The 15,591-nt window shown below is 42.6% G+C and overlaps 1 protein-coding gene across 6 annotated transcripts in view; it reads left to right on the top strand.

The window, feature by feature from the left end:
• PDCD1LG2 (programmed cell death 1 ligand 2) overlaps positions 1 to 15,591 on the top strand; it is a 97,959-nt gene that overhangs the window by 46,442 nt on the left and 35,926 nt on the right. For 2 of the 6 annotated variants that reach the window (XM_059656745.1, XM_059656747.1), the window contains exon 6: positions 10,890 to 11,571. The exons of 3 other annotated variants lie outside the window; for them this stretch is intronic. In XM_059656745.1, coding sequence (XP_059512728.1) covers positions 10,890 to 10,926 — 37 coding nt within the window. In that variant the 3' untranslated portion in view covers positions 10,927 to 11,571. Of the gene's footprint in view, positions 1 to 10,889; positions 13,979 to 15,591 lie in introns of those variants that run through there. One more of the 6 variants, XM_059656744.1, reaches the window with a different exon arrangement.

The following is a 15,591-nucleotide window of genomic DNA, read 5'->3' as shown; positions in this document are numbered from 1 at the left end:
GACTCTTCAGTCTACAGGCCAGAGCTCTATCTACTGAGCCAAACCAGCTAGGGCAGTCTGTGTGTCTTTTGATCTGAAGTGAGTCTCTTATAGACAGCATATGTAAGGGTCTTGTTTTTGTTATCCATTCAGCCACTATATATCTGTTGAATGGAGCACTTAATCCATTTGCATTTAAAGTAATTGTTTATATATATGTATTTATTGCCATTTTATTATTTATATTTTTATCTTTTCTTTTCCTTTTTCTTCTTAAAGAAGACCCTTTAACATTTCTTATAATACTGGTTTGGTAGTGATGAATTCCTTTAGCTTTTTTCTTGTCCGGGAAGCTCTCTGTCTATCCGTTGACTCTAAACGATAGCTTTGTTGGGTGGGATAATCTTGGTTATAGGTCCTTGCTTTTCTTTCTTTTTTTTTAAATATATTTTATTGATTTTATACAGAGAGGAAGGGAGAGAGATAGGGAGTTAGAAACATCGATGGGAGAGAAACATCGATCAGCCGCCTCCTGCACATCTCCTACTGGGGATGTGCCCGCAACCCAGGTACATGCCCTTGACCGGAATCGAACCTGGGACCTTTCAGTCCACAGGCCGACGCTCTATCCACTGAGCCAAACCGGTTTCGGCGGTCCTTGCTTTTCATTACTCTGAATATTTTGTGCCAATTCCTACTGGCTTGCAAAGTTTCTGTTGAGAAATCAGCTGGCAGTCTTATGGGAGCTCCCATGTAGGTAACTAAGAGCTTTGCTCTTGTTGCCTTTAAGAATCTCTGTCTTTAACCTTTGGCATTTTAATTATGATGTGTCTTGGAATGAACCTCTTTGGATTCTTCTTGTTTGGGACACTCTGCACTTTCTGGACTTGTATGTCTGTTTCCTTCTCCAGGTTAAGGAAGTTTTCTGTCATTTTTCAAATAAGTTTCTATTTCTTGCTCTCTCTGTTCTCTTTTCAGCACCCTGCCTGATGTAAGTGTTGGTAGGTTTGAAGTTGTCCCAGAAGCTCCTTACATTGTCCTCCTATTTTTTTAATTCTTTTGTTTTTACTGTTCTGATTAGGTGTTTTCTGTTTCCTTATCTTCCAAATTGCAGATTGATCCTCTGCTTTATATACTCTACTGTTGATTCCCTATGAAGTATTCGTCATTCTTCATTTTTGACTTTTAAAAAATGTTTTCTAGCTCCATTTTTATGTTTCTTATCTCTCTATTCAAATTATCAGGAAAACAAGAAACATAATTTCATCTGCTCTTCCCCTAAGTTCATTGAGCATCCTTATAACCAGTGTTTTAAACTCTGCATCTAGTAGATTGCTTGTCTCCATTTTGTTTAGTTCTTTTTCTGGAGTCTTGTCCTGTTCCTTCATTGGTACATGTTTCTTTGCCTCCTCATTTTGGCTGCCCCCCTGTGTTTGTTTCTGTGTCTCCTAGACTTGGTAGAGTGGCCTTACGTAGTAGGTGTCCTATGATGCCCAGTGGCACAGCCTTATCCAATCTTGGAATTCCAGGTGCACCCCCTGTGTAGGCTATGTGCACCCTCCTGTTGTATTTGAGTCTTGATTGCTATTGGCATGTCTATGGGAGGGATTCACCCACAGGTCAATTGGCTGCAAGGACTGGCTGTGACTATTATGGAGGATCTGCTGTGCAGGGCTCACCGCATGGAGCAGGACATTCTTCAGTGGGGCTCTGGTGCTGGCTGTGTCTGCCCTTTGAGTGTGTCACTCATGGAGGTGCTTGGGTGTGGTCTGAAGCTGTCTATAGGGTGTGCTGACTCTTGGGCCTCCTGGGAAGCGCAGACCAAGGTCAGCCACCACCTGTGCCCTTCCCGGCATGAGCTATAGAGCAATCTTCAGATGGCTACTAAATATGCTGAGCTTAGAGGTGCCCAGGAGAGGCCAAGATGCGAACCAAGTCTGGATGCTGCAGTGCTGGAACTGAGGCCACTTAGTGAGAGGTAGGGGTTATGCCAAGGCCAGATGCTGCTTGTTTGAAAGATTCTAGGAAAGTCCAAAGCATGAGCCAAGATGGCTGTTTGTATGGAAAAGCCACTGAAAATGGCTTGGGTGGGCCTGCAAGTTGGGTGGGGTGGAGTCTCAGGGAATCACCAGGGCAGGGTGAACAATGTGAAGCCAGGTTGATGGAGACTCAGATATGGAGCCCGCCTGCCAGCTCTGTGCAGGGGAGGGTTCATCAAAGGAACAATGGCCTCTGTCAGCACTTCTGTCTAGGAGAAAGCTGTCCCTCCAGCCCTTGCTCTGATACCACACAATTCAGTTCCTCCCAATGTTTCCCTCACATGCCTTTCAAGCTGCCACCACAGCACTGGAGCTCAGAGTGAGCAAGTCTGAGCAAGTTTGTGCATGGACCCTTTAAGAGGAACTGCCTGAGACTCCAGGAATTCTCCATCTTCCTCAGCCTCAATCCAAGCTGGTTTTCACAGCCAGAAGTTATGGGGACTTCCCTTTCTGGCACTGGAACCCTGGGCTGGGGAGCCTGGTATGGGACTAGGACCCCTCACTCCTCAGGGGGCACCTCAGCAGCAAGATATCCCTCCCAATCTTTACCACCACATGTAGGTGTGGGACCAGCTCATTCAGAGTCTCTTCCCCTCCTGCTAGTATCGATGTGGTTTCTGCTTTATATCCTTAGTTATAGGACTTCTGTTCAGTTAGATTCAGGTGGTTCCAATGATGGTTGTTCTGTAGTTTCATTGTAATTTTGATGTGGTTTTGGGAGGATGTGAGTCCCACATTTACCTACGCCATCTTCTTGACCACTGGTCTGTTTTGGATTGACTTTTTTCCCCCGCCATCTTTTAGCCTATAAACAGAACAATTTTCTCACTAATTTTATTCCATCACTGGGATTTTTCTTTTTCAGATGCAACAAAAAGTTGTAACCACAAACAGGGAAATGAACAGAGCTACGAGTAGTCATGATTTTTCTTTTTCATCTCTTATTCTCTCCCAACATGAATTAAGAAATAGCCACTGTGCTATTAATGCATAAAGGGTAACTGAATAGTTTAGGCCTGTACAGAATCTTCCTATTCAATGGCATTTCAGCTAGTTGTTCTCTAGAACTTGCATTGTTCCATATCTTTTTTGGAGAACAAAGATGATAACTTCTGTGCAGCTGCAGAATACTTAATAGCCTTTGGTCTGCCTATAAGGCTAAGCACTACTAGGGAACACTTCACAGGACATGTGAGGTCACATATTTAGAAACATGATTACAATTTAACACCAAGGGGGAGGTATTCAGCTGTGATGCAATCAATAGCCCTTGTTTTTGCAACAGTTGTCAAGTACTTAGTGAGGACTGTGGGTCAAGGATAATGCTGGGGGAATAGAACTCTTTTCATGAGGTTGACACACTTGGAGCTAGAATTTGTAGGAGAAAAGGATGTAATCTGGAGGTCAGGAGAAGTTAGATTGCTGAAACTATTCAGGCTGGTTGGATGAAAAGTTTAGACCTGGGACAGCAGTGTGGGGTGGGGGCTGACAGGCCTGGGTCATGTTGAGGACTGGCATCTTCCCGCCAGTGCATGCTGACCACATAGCTGTCCATCTTGCCAAAATAACACGTGTTGTGACATATGAGTTCATCAAAATGATGATAGGCAAATTACAGAAATTTCTAAATAACTGCATCTGCTACTCAAAATATTCAGAGCTAATCATTTTAGAATTCTGCTGAATATATCCCCAAAATTCTAGAGTCATTAATTGTGGAAACAATCCTAGGAAACCCTAACAGGGTCTATGTCTAGCTTACACATAAGATATGGCAGCACATAAGCACAAAATGTAACTCAAAGGAGTAAAATTGGCCCCTGTACCTTCTCTTTCTCCCACCACTTCCCTGAAAGCCAGTTGTAAAAATACATTCTGCACAGCCTGTATGGCTCAGTGGTTGAGCATTGACCTATGAACCAGGAGGTAATGGATCGATTCCTGGTCAGGGCACATGCCAGGGTTTCAGGCTCAATTTCCAGTATGGGGTATGCAGGAGGCAGCTGATCAATGATTCTCTCTCATTATTGATGTTTCTATCTCTCTCTCCCCTCCTCTCTGAAATCATTAAAAATATATATTTTTAAACAACACATCCTGTGACTGTGCACAGAATCCAGGAAACACATGCAGCACAGGCTGGACTTGAGGTCAGGTTACACTGAGCTTCTCTGAATCAGCAACAACGTCTTCTTGACTCATAAATTTCAACACTGAAACTGAAACATCCATTTCCTAAGAAACAGAAATCCTTCATTCCTATAAATTGGTCTACGTGGCCTACAGTGAGTTTCTATGGGAGAGGCCCTAGTATTTCATGAACTTGAAGTCTTTGTGTAACTGACTTCAGTTGCTCAGCATAAGAAATAGTGAAAGGCCTGACCGCAGAGGTGATCAACTCAGATGCGTACCAGGGCCAGGCAGGTAATGAAATGAGTGGAAAAGGTCTCGTATAATCAAACTAGTGGCCCGGGAAGGGGGTGGGGGGGTCAGTCCCTCAGCCCGGCCTGAACCCTCTCCAATCTGGGACCCCCCTCGCAATCTGGGATTGCTGGCTCCTAACCACTCGCCTGCCTGCCTAATTGCCCCTAACCACTCTGCCTGCCAGGCTAATCACCCCCAACTGCCCCCCCCACTTGCCTGCTCACTTCCAACTGCCCCCCACCCCCCGCTGGCCTGATCACCCACAACTGCCCTCCCCTTTTGGCCCCTAACTGCCTCTACCTCGGCCCCGCCACCATGGCTTTGTCCAGAAGGTCTCCTGGAAGGTCTCCCAGTCTAATTAGCATATTACCCTTTTATTAGTATAGATAGAGGCTTGGTGCACAGGTGGGGGCAGGCTGGTTTGCCGTGAAGGGTGTCCCGGATCAGAGTCGGGGTTCCCTTGGGGCATGGGGCGCAACGAGGGGCGGGGTCAGTTTGTAGGCCAGTCACGCACCCATGATGTGAGGGTCCCCGCTGGGGGGCCTGGCCAGCCTGGGTGAAGGGCTGATGGCTGTTTTCAGGCTGTCCACACCCCCTTCAGGGTGGGGGTCCCTGCTGCGGGGTCTGGCCAGCCTGGGTGAGAGCTGAGCACCATTTGCAGGCCCCTCTCTCAGCAGCTGGCCCCGGCAACCCAAGCCTCCCTGCACTCTGGCCTGCTCTGTGGCTGCCGCCCACAGGCCCCTCCTTTGGCGCTGGCCCAGGCAGGAGGGAAGCTTGGCTTCCTTTGTCGCCTGGGTGACCCAAGCCTCCTGCCTGCTCTGGCTGGCTCAGTGGCTGCACCATCTTTGTCCCACCAATTTGCATACTCACTCCTGATTGGCTAGTGGGCATGGCTTGTAGGCATCGTGAAGGTATGGTTAATCTGCATGTTTCTCTTTTATTGGTGTAGGTAGGGACTGTGTCAAATCAGAGAGCATAGTCTCTGTCAATGTAGCACTAGCCTAACATTGCTAGAGAAGACAGAAAGCCAGATTTTTATATAAAATGCCCTCATTATTTCAAAAACTATTTCAAATACCAAACCAACCAAACAAAATGTGCCCATGCACTAATTAAGCCTGTCAATGACCAGTTCACAAAACTTCTTTCCTAGCTAGAGAGAATTTATAGTCAGGAAGGGGCTTAGGATTTGAGTAATGAAGACAGAAACATCTATTCGAGGAATTGAGAAATGCTCAAAGGCTTGCTGCCATTCCTAAATCTTTCACCCTATAACCTGTCACCGTTCTGAATGTTGCACTATTATAGAGTGACTTCTTTGGATTAACAGGATAGCATGACCATTTTTAACCAGTACATTTCCTTATAAACAGAAAAACAACAACAACAAAAACAAAAACTCACACCCTTTTTTAATAGTATCTAAAATTCAAAATAAAGTAACTATCTTAATCAAAAGTCAATGAAAAAATGCACCTAATTCTGCTCCACCACCCCCACCAGCCAATTACAGTCCCGCACCCTCTACCTTCTAAGGGGAGAAGGGAGCGTCTGGGAGGTAAGGGAGTGATGGTCCTCCTCTCTTCCTCACCCCTCTCTGGCACTTACTTGGTGTGATGTAAAGAGGCCAGCACCACATAAACATACATCATAGAAATCACACACAGGAATATTCCTGGTACATTTAATAGCAACAAATTGGAAAAAATAAAATATGAATCAGTAGGAGAATAGATGAAGAATGCTATTCAATGATTAAAATGAAAGCACCAAAGCTAGATGTATTTTTGAGTTAGTTAAATCTGAGCAATATAATTTTGAGAGGAAAGACAGATCGCAGAAAGATATAGACAACATATGGCCTATCATAGAGATGTTTAAATACATGCAAACAACCACTAAGTAGTGTTTATGGAAACAGTCATGTGAAGTAAAAATACAAAAACAGCACGGAAATTATAAACACCACATTTAACCTCTTAAACTGGGTGGCAGAGATACAGATGTTCCATTGTATGATCCCCTTTGCTTTATGCCTGAAATATTTATGTTTTTATTGTGTGATTTTAATCCTCACCCGAGGATATGTTTTTATTGATTTTAGAGGAAGGGGGAGAGAGAGAGAGAGAGAGAGAGAGAGAGAGAGAGAGAGAGAGAGAGAGAGAGAGAGAGAGAACATCAATGTGAGAAACATCAATCATTTGTCTCCCATACATTCCCCAACTGGGGATCAAACCTGAAACCTTTCTTTTGGTGTACAGGATGACACTCCAACCAACTGAGCCAGTTGGCCAGGGCCTGAATTATTTATTTTTATACAAAAGAGCGTATAACTAAAATTCAAGAGATTTAGATTCAAGTTTTCCTGTGAGCTAGATACATAATCTTTTTAAAAATATATTTTTATTGATTTCAGAGAGGAAGGGTGATAGAGCCTACCCACCCCAGTAGATGCTTTTTAAGTTCCTCCTCTATAAAGTTGCTCACCAACAATTAACTCTTTATTGAGAACTAATTTAACATTTCAGATAATATCCCCTGGGAACAAGGAGGATCAAGACATGGAGATATTTGCTGAAACCGGTTTGGCTCAGTGGATAGAGTGTCGGCCTGCGGACTGAAAGGTCCCGGGTTCGATTCCGGTCGGGGGCATGTACCTGGGTTGCGGGCACATCCCCAGTAGGAGATGTGCAGGAGGAAACTGATCAGAGTTTCTCTCTCATCAATGTTTCTGACTATCTCTCTCCCTTCCTCCCTGTAAAATAAATAAATAAATAAATAAATAAATAAATAAATAAATAAATAAATAAAATATATTTAAAAAAAAAAAAAAGACATGGAGATATTGACTTTGGGAATGGAAAGAGGACAGGTCTGGGGCCCAGTGCTTAGACAGCCAAGAAAACCTGGTACCTGTTGTTAGAGGCAAAATGAACCCCAGGCTTCTTCTCCAGAGAAACAGAGCCACTAGGAGACTGGAAAGTATGAAATCTGTGTGTAGGGCAGGCTTAAGTAGGCTGGCGATTCAGGTAAAAGTTGAAAGTGCAATCAGGAGTCTGAAATCTGTAGAGCAGGCCAGCAGTCTGGGAACTCTCTATGACAGTCTTGAACCAGAATTCCTTCTTTTCTGGAAAATCTCAAGTGTTGCTCTTAAGGTCTTCAACTGATTGAACAAGGCCCACCTCCATTATGGAAGATAATCTGTTTTATTTAAAGTCAACTGATGGTATATGTTAATCATATCTACAAGATACCTTCATAGCAACATTTTAACTAAGGTTTGAGAGAGGGAGGGAGAGAGAAACATAAATGTGAGAGAAATATTGATCAGTTGCCTCCTGCATGGACTCCAACTGAGGAATCAAACCCGCAACCTGGGTATGTGCCCTGACCAGGAGTCAAATCGGCTACCTTTTGGTGTACAAGATGCCACTCCAGCTAACTGAGCCACATTTGCCAGAGCTGTCATTTACTTTTAAATTGTTTTTTTCTGCCCTGACTGGTTTGGCTCAGTAGATAGAGCGTTGGCCTGCGGACTCAAGGGTCCCAGGTTCGATTCCAGTCAAGGGCATGTACCTTGGTTGCGGGCACGTCCCCAGTAAGGGGTGTGCAGGAGGCAGCTGATCGATGTTTCTCTCTCATCGATGTTTCTAACTCTCTATCCCTCTCCCTTCCTCTCTGTAAAAAAATCAATAAAATATATTTTAAAAAAATAAATAAAAAATAAATTGTTTTTTTCTTATTCTGAGAAAACAAGTATTACAAGATTTAGGAAAATTTGGCTCTCAGGACCAGGTTATAAACATTAATGTCCTGTACGCCATATATTTATTAAAAGAAAATAAGTATATTAATTATAGCATTTATGTTGGGTAAAAGCTTACAGGAGTAACATCTGCAGTTCCCAAAGTACTAACTTGCAAATTTCTAGAAAGCATGTGAGGATCTTCCTCTTCCCTTGAAAGCCTATTACATCTTACAGCGGTTCTCAACCTGTGGGTCGCGACCCCTGAAAATACATCCTGCATATCAGATATTTACATTACGATTCATAACAGTAGCAAAATTACAGTTATGAAGTAGCAGCGAAGATAATTTTATGGTTGGGGGTCACCACAACATGAGGAACTGTATTAAAGGGTCGCAGCATTAGGAAGGTTGAGAACCACTGTTGGAAAGTGTACTTTCATTAGGCATCTATTAAATGAGAATCGACCAGAGTTAGCACTCTACTATTCATTTATATGTATCAGCTAAAAGGGGTTTAAGCAAACTATGACCAGGGGCCAATAGTCTTTATAAACAAAATCTTATTGAAACAGAGCCATGCTCATGGTTTCTATATTGCCCCCTGCTCTCCCCAGCATTCACACTCCTTCCCCTGCCTTGATGGCAGAGTTTAAGAATTTCAGTAGGGACTTTATGGGATATATATATATATATATATATATATATATATATATATATTCCATAATTATTATCTTTATGTTATGGAACCTTGTATTGTTTTCTTCTTTTGTTTCCTGAATTTTCTCTGTAGTTTAATGCATTTTTAGCTGTCCCAATGTATCACTTTTAATTACATATGGATGCTTGCTAGATGAAGAACTAACTTTCTGAAGTCCTTTTATCTACTCCCCACTCACCTCTCTTTATGCCAGTAGTCAAGTGCATTGCATAGAACTCTTCATTGGGTCCTTGTCAACTTTAGGGAGGGAGACACCATATGCCCTTTCAACAATACCTACCAATGTCTTAGTTGCCTTTCAAAGATTACTAGCCCAGCCAACCTGGAAGGATGTAAAAGATGAGATGACTTGCACAAGGTCATCTTATAACTGAGTGGTAGAACTGGAGCTAGAGTCCACGCCACCTCAGGCCTTGTCTATGGCACACAGCCCTTTCCATTTGTGTAAATTCTTCTTGCAGCTAACCTTACTCGCTTGTGCTATATGGGCCCATGGCTTCTTGCTCTTATACAAGTAACCACAATGTCAACCAGTAAACTGTAGTAGTTGATACTTATACCAAAGGTATATATTATGCTTTCTTTTAAAAAGATTTATTCTAGTCATCAAGCTATGGTTTGTTAGAGTTTACAGACCTGACTTCCTCATTTTAAAGGTAGTGAGATGTTAAGGCTAAGGGATGTTAAGTGACTTTCTTGAATGAAATAATCACAGAAAAACGCAATGTCTTATTATTCCTAGTATAGTGCTAGTCATTCATTCACTCATTCATTCACTCTCAAACGTATTAAGTTTCTGCTATTTTCAGGATTCTGCATCAGGTACACTGTGTGGGAATTGTAAGAGTGAATTAAGTACAACATTAGTTATCCAAGATTCTTACAATAGAGTATTGGAGATAAGGTACTCAAAAAACTGTTCTTATTGGTCCAAGTTAAAATTAAATTAAAATAAAAGAGATCAGCTTTTTGCATGCCCCCTGGAAACTGACCCAATCTCTATGTTGATTTGTATTTATTTGTTTGTTTTATGAGCTTCTTATCTAAACAGAGGGGATATAGGAGATACAGCAGAGAGGCAGGGAGAACTGGGGCATCGATAGGAAAAGGCATGTGATCTTAGTTGAAAAGAGCCAGTTGTGAGATAAGAGGAAAGAATGTTGGGGGAATTATGAGTCATAAATTCCAGGCAAAGGAGATTAGATTTTTTTTCACTGGGCATGTTGCCTCAGTCAGGTCTCCGAAGGAAATGATAGAAGGGGTGACAAAGCAATTTTACAAGTTTTTACTATTTACAAAGATTTGAGCAGGGTTAGGGATATCAAGCACCCTGGAATTAGCAAAAGCAGGGAACAGTTAAGCATCCCTAGGCCTGAAGGAGAAAAGGGAAGGTGCAGTTACCAGAACCTGGAGAGGACAGCAAGAGGAGGGGACGCCCACAAGGCACTGTAGCCTTTGACAGAGGGATAAAGTCCACCTGCAATCTGTCTGGGAGGTTGCTTGCTGAGGAACGCATACCCTAACCTCACTCTCTCCCCACTGCAATCTCCTATGCTGAGGGGAAGAATGGGATGGTAGCCAGTGACATAGTCTACTATGTCATCCTCCTAGGGCATGAGCGGGATAGAACAGGGTGGAGACCGAGTCTCTAGGAACAAACTGAACTATCTGGCACAGTGGGGAACTACAAGCGTCTGACTAGGGAAGCCCCATGAACTGTGCTGCAGTATCACTGAGCTGTCTGCAGCCCAGAGAATGGAGGGAAGAAGGCTCTAGCAATAGGTCTGCAGAGAGAGGCTGAAGACGTGGACTAGGGCAGTGGTAGAGGGTTAGAAAGAGAGGTTTTGAACCATGCTGCCTCCAGATAGATGAGCTTTTTTTCCTGCAGTAGTTTCTCACTTCAATCTTTTTTTTTTTGAGAAATTCTATATTTTCTAATCAGAAAAGTGATTTTCCTGTTCATGGACTTTTCTCCTCAGATTTGAACACGCGATCTCTGGAGCTGGGGTGACTTGATAGGACATCCTCAAGAAGCCTCTGGACTCTGAACAAGAATCCCTTAGCTCACAAAGCTTGTTTGTACTTTTCAAACGGCCGTACATGACCCAGCACTTTAATCGGGAGACTACAACAAGGCTAGGCAGCTCCTGGCCACCATGTGCTCAGAGGAAGGCAGGCAGCCCACCCCTTCACCCATCCGCTCTCACCTCTCCAGCCTGTGACTGAGCCAGCACTATTGCACTTTAGAAAAGGACCACATTGGATCCTGGACCCCAGTTCATGTCCCGAGGCTCCTTCTTTGCTGTCAGAGTAAAAACAAAGGGAATTATTTCTCCCTAAGTTTTCAAAAACTTCCCAGAACAGAGATGAATGGAAATCTTTAGCTGCAGAAATGGACAGATTGCCAGTAATTTTTATCTATAGGAAAAGCCTATTGAAACTATCAGCTCACAGACAGGGCTTTCTACAAAGTCAAGCCATAAATGACGCGCTTTATGGTTTACTGGAATCTTGAAAGCATTTAAGTCATTCTAATCAACAGGAAGCATTTAAGTACACAGTGGCCAACTACAAATCATGGAGAAAAGCCACTGAGTATTTTTGTGAGGTCTAAATCACAAAGCATTTGTTTTATCTGTAATTACATCATGTTGAGTGGTAGTTTTGTTGTTATTTTAACTACATCTTTCATTCCAAACAATCTGTTGGATTATTGTTGGTTTTTAACCTTGTGGGAAATCAATGTACACATTTAAAATTCCTGGCATGCTAATATGCTGTGCCTAAAAAGATTTCAGATGAATAGCCATATGGTCAAAGCACCAAAGGAAAGCTCATTTCCTGGGTCTCTATATGACTTTAACTTACCCTCTTAGTGGCTATGAAGCTCAGAGCATTAGTTGATCCAGGAACTATCCAAATGTGTATATTAGCAAGTATAACAGTGTCTTAGGGCCTAAAGCAAGCTCTTGAACTGGTGCTCAGGCTAAGGAGAATGAGGAGTTAATGAAAATGAAGGGGTGGGAAAATGAGTAACAGACAAATCATATAATACCTAAATTCCTCCACTCTCCGTCTTTATAAATCAAAGAATGCCTTTGAAGAATGAAACTCAATTGTTCATTCTTCAAAGTATCCCAGATATTCTAATTTTGGCTAAGTGCCCATCCAGGGCCCTTCCAAGTCAGTAAGTTTAATATTCATCAGGCCAGTTGGCTCCCAGAGGTTTGAAAGCCTTTCATTTGGCTGCCCTCTTCAGAAGGGAGGGGTCCCAGTGCTGTTTTCCAGGTCCTCTGGGTTGGTCTGGGGTCCCTGTTGGAGGAGCAGTACCTCCTAATGCTGTGGAGATCAGGGCAGGCAGATAAGGCTTTCCACTGAGGAAGCAAGCCCACCTATTCTGAATCCCCACCTGCCCCCAGATATGTGGTTTGCATGCTAAATCCTTGGTTGGTGGTGTTGAACTTAGGAACCCAGTTGCATAATGGTTTCTGTCAAAATACTGCCATCTTTGGTCCTAGATTGGGGCTATTCTCCAGAATACAGTGGGGCCTTGACTTACGAGTGTCCCGACTAACGAGTTTTTCGAGATACGAGTCGTCTCTCGGCCGATTTTTTGCTTTGAGTTGCGAGCTAAAATTCGGGTTACGAGCCAGCTTCAGATACCCCACCGCTAGTTGGCGCAGCGAAGGTCACAGTGAATGCCACAACATCAGCCCAGCTTCACCTGTCTCACTCGTTCACTTTAAGGGGTAAGCCGTGGGCAAACTACGGCCCGTGGGCCGAATCCGGCCCGTTTGAAATGAATAAAACTAAAACAAAAAAGACCGTACCCTTTTATGTAATGATGTTTACTTTGAATTTATATTAGTTCACACAAACACTCCATCCATGCTTTTGTTCCGGCCCTCAGGTCCAGTTTAAGAACCCATTGTGGCCCTCGAGTCAAAAAGTTTGCCCACCCCTGGGTTAGCTCTTAGTTGAAGCATCAGTGTTGTGCTCGCATTTGTGCTTGCAGTTATTTTGCAGAACTTTGTTTTTTCAACCACGGATCTGAAGAAAGTAAGTGCGAAGGACAGGGCTGAGAAGAAGCAGCGGATGATGTGCATTGAATTAAAGAAAGAAATTATTGAAAAACATGACGGAGGTGTGTGTGTAATCGACTTGGCGAAGCAGGACGAGCGCAGCACTTCCACGACCTGCACCACACTGAAGCAGAAGGAGTCTATACAGGCTACAACTCCAGCCAAGGGCGTTACAATGATTTCTAAACAGCGGACATCTACCCATGAAAATATGGAGGAGCTGCTAATGGTGTGGTTAACGGAGAAGCAGCTCGCAGGAGATACCGTGACGAAGGCTATAATCTGCGAGAAGGCACGAGCTATTTACGCTGATTTGCTGCAGCAGAGCCCAGGCACTTCGGTGGACGAGGCATCCGGCGAGCCGTTTAAAGCCAGTTGGGGCTGGTTTGAAAATTTTAAAAAGAGGACCGGCATTCACTCCGTTGTCAGACATGGTGAGGCAGGGAGCGTGGATATAAAGGAAGGTGACATCAACGAGCTCATCGAGGAGCACGCCGAGGAACTGACAACGCAGGAGCTAAAGGAGCTACAGACACAGCAGCACACGGAGGTTTTGCAGGAAATAGATGACACGGAGGAGGAAGAGGGGGAGGAGGTTATCTCTATAAGTGAGATAAAGGAAATGTTGGGACTGTGGGAGAAACTTTCAGACCTTATTCAAAAGAAACACCCAGAAAAAAATGCAACTGGGTGTGCGATGGAGCTATTTAATAACATTTGCCTAACTCATTTCAGAAATATTCTGAACGGGAGGATGAAACAGATCTCATTGGACAGGTTTTTATCGAAAACTCCTGTAGATGAAAGTGATGAAAGTGTGGCGAAAAGGGCAAAAATCAGCAAATAAGACTCAGTTATTCAGTTATTCAGTTCAGCCTTTCTCCTCCAACTCTATCAGCATCTTTAAGTCGTTTGATCTCCAAGGTAAATGCTGTACATTAAACTTAATAAAACAAGTTTATTGCACTACATTCTGTTGTTCAGTATTGTGTTTTTATACAATATTCGTTATTTTTAAATACATTTTTCTTATTTAAAAACATTTTACAAAACAATTGCGGTGTTTTTTGGGTGTCCGGAAGGGATTAATGGCATTTCAATTCATTGTAATGGTGAAAATTGATTTGATATACGAATAATTTGAGTTACGAGCTCCATCACAGAACGAATTAAACTCTTAAGTCAAGGCCCCACTGTACCAAATAGTGAGAGGGATCCCCAGTTCCAGTAACCCAAAATTCAGGCTTCTTCAGGGAAGAAGACCATAAGGCAGCATGATATATGTTCTATACTACAGCATTTATAATAATAAAAGCGTAATATGCTAACTAGACTGGATGTCCTTCCGGACTACCTTCCGGACAAAACTAGGGCTGCGAGGGAAGCCCGGGTCCCAGGTGCCAGAGGTAAGCCAGTGCTGGCAGCCGGGGGAAGAAAGGCCTATTCTTGCATGAATTTCGTGCTTTGGGCCTCTAGTGTTCATTATAATATTGAGGAGAATCGCTACACTTGACCTTCTGACCTTTTATGACCTTAATATGATTGACCAAAAAGTATATAAATGGCCATTTTTAAAATAAAATAGCTAGATGAGTTTTAAGTCTTTTTAAAAAAAAGTACCCCTTAAAAGGGAAGCAAAAATAACATTTGGGAGAGTTAAAGGAATTGAGAAAGACCAAACAAACCAAAAAACACCTATGATCTCATCATCCAAGCAAAAGTATTTTCATTTTTGCTGTCAGCATTTGCTCTTCTTCCAGACATGTACATACCTTCAGCTATAGTTAGTTGTAACATGTAATTTTCTATTCTTTTCCCAAATTGTCACTGTACCATAAGCAACTATGTTGCTGACTGTTCTCCCTAATTATCATCTTTAATGGCTTCATGGATCACAGATTCATGACAAGATGGAACTAGGCCCAAACTCTATCACCTGGCCACTACACACCTCTCCCCCCCTTAACTGTGGGCATTATGTTCCAAGACATCCAGTGGATGCCTGAAGCCACAGACAGTACTGATATATACTGTACTACATTTTCCCTATCCATCCATCCATACATAAATACATACATACATACCTATGACAAAGTTTAATTGATAAAGTAAGCACAGTAAGAGATTAACAACACTAATAATAAAATAGAACAATTAGAATAATATACTCTAATAAAATTTATGTGAATGTGGCCTCTCCCTTTCATAGTATCTTATTGTTCTCAACTCACCTTTTCAGTTAAAGCATTTTACAACTTCTGTTTGGCATATCCTAATCTCCATCATCACTACTCTTATGCTTTGGGGCCATTATTAAGTGAAATAAGGGTTACTTAAACACAATCACTGAGATACTGCGACAGTCAATCTGATAACCAAGCTGGCTACTAAGTAACAAATGGGCAGTGAATATATACCACACATATATGCTGGACAAAGGGATGGACTCATGGGTCAGGAAAAAGCAGATCAGTGTGAGATTTTATCATTATACTCAAGAGGGCTCAAAATTTAAAACTTTTGAAGTAGTTATTTCTGAAATTTTTCATTTAATATTTTTGTATCACTGTTGACTGCAGGTAACTAAAACTGTGGGAAG

This window comes from Myotis daubentonii, chromosome 11 (genome assembly GCF_963259705.1).
Source record: "Myotis daubentonii chromosome 11, mMyoDau2.1, whole genome shotgun sequence".
In the NCBI taxonomy this organism is placed as follows: Eukaryota; Metazoa; Chordata; class Mammalia; order Chiroptera; family Vespertilionidae; genus Myotis; species Myotis daubentonii.
Note: the sequence above shows the minus strand (reverse complement) of the source record. Positions and strands in the feature narration are given on the sequence as shown.